General features: G+C 41.8%; 1 protein-coding gene across 1 annotated transcript; it reads right to left on the bottom strand.

Moving 5' to 3' along the window:
• Positions 1-438: 438 nt before the first annotated feature.
• Positions 439-1,005, bottom strand: LOC129758986 (glutamic acid-rich protein-like). Its single transcript, XM_055756475.1, has one exon. The coding sequence runs from the start codon at positions 1,003-1,005 to the stop codon at positions 439-441; it is 567 nt and encodes a 188-aa protein (XP_055612450.1).
• Positions 1,006-1,386: the final 381 nt, after the last annotated feature.

The following is a 1,386-nucleotide window of genomic DNA, read 5'->3' as shown; positions in this document are numbered from 1 at the left end:
AGAGCACTTGTTTCCGTGGTCCAAACAGCCGGTCTAGACCGAAATTCCGACCAAAGCAACCGCATCCGTGGTCCATCATATAAGTTTCAACTCAAATTTGTTAAGAAGCGGTATAAGAATTGATCCAAAACTGATGAGATTTGGACCCAATTTGACGCAGTATTAAACTTTCTAATTTCGTTGATCCTATTCTTGTATAAATTAGACCAAGAATAGACCTTGGACACAGGTGCTCTAATGTTTTTTATAAGCAAATTTTAATTACTCCAACACAAAAAAAAATCTCGAATGTTCAGAGCGTTGTAGCATTATTACTTGAACATGTGTGACATAAAATAAAAAATGATTTATTTATGAAGCTCTATCTATATGATTCTTTCACTTGAACAAGAATTACGATATGATCAATTGTTGAAAAGGTTATTCATTACCCTTTGATTACTGTTTTCGTATTCCTAGCTTGATTTTCTGGTCCGTTTTGCTAGACTGATTTGAGTGTGTTTCTTCAGTAGCAGGACCTTCGGCCGACCCATCGTCATCATCTGTTGGCTCTTCGGGCTGTTCTTCCTCCTCGGACTGTTCCTCGGACTCTTCCTCTGATCCTTCCACAGACTCTTCTTCCGATTCCTGCTCCTCCGATCCTTCCTCCTCCTCCTCGTCAACCTCTTCCTCTTCATTTTTCAAACCTGATTCTGGCACCGAATTCGGCAGCGGTTTCTCCGAATTGGCCTCATAAGTAAAGGGTGTATCGAATGCTATCTCTTCTTCAGACATCGACAGGTGAGCGGGCCGATTTTTTTCCCGGCCATCTTCCGATTTCACGTCCCCGAAATGGCTTCCCGCGGCTTTGGGTTCAGATCTTAGAAGCTTCTGCAGGGCCCCTTCGGGACTCATCTGAGAGTAGGTCGAGAGCATCGACGCATCTTGGGCCGCCGTTTGGTAGATCGATCCGATCAGCAGAAGTAGCGCGCATCCGGAACAGAACTTTGAGATCGTGAATGCCATTTTTTCCTTGGCAGACGTGTTACTTTCGAATGGATCAGATCAACGACGAGAATGGGCCTTTTGTACTGCGTGCCAGTAATCAAAATCGCATTCGAAAACCATTTGTGCGAATGATTGGCATTTTAAGTGATAACAAGGTTAACAAGCTTCAATTCAGGTGAAAGTTGTCCAGACGACTCATTTGGAATCTGTTATACAGTCATCGAAATTGGATCAACTTGCTTTTAATAAAATACATGTGTTACAAAATTCAAATTACGCATTAAAGTGCAAATTGAAAGCCACGCAGTCTAACGATTAGCTCACACATTTTGGCAAAACTTTAAATCATTACGCATCAGTTATTTTGAATAAGTGGGCGTTTTAGTACCGAATGCAGAT

Source organism: Uranotaenia lowii, chromosome 1, assembly GCF_029784155.1.
Source record: "Uranotaenia lowii strain MFRU-FL chromosome 1, ASM2978415v1, whole genome shotgun sequence".
Taxonomy (NCBI): domain Eukaryota; kingdom Metazoa; phylum Arthropoda; class Insecta; order Diptera; family Culicidae; genus Uranotaenia; species Uranotaenia lowii.
Note: the sequence above shows the minus strand (reverse complement) of the source record. Positions and strands in the feature narration are given on the sequence as shown.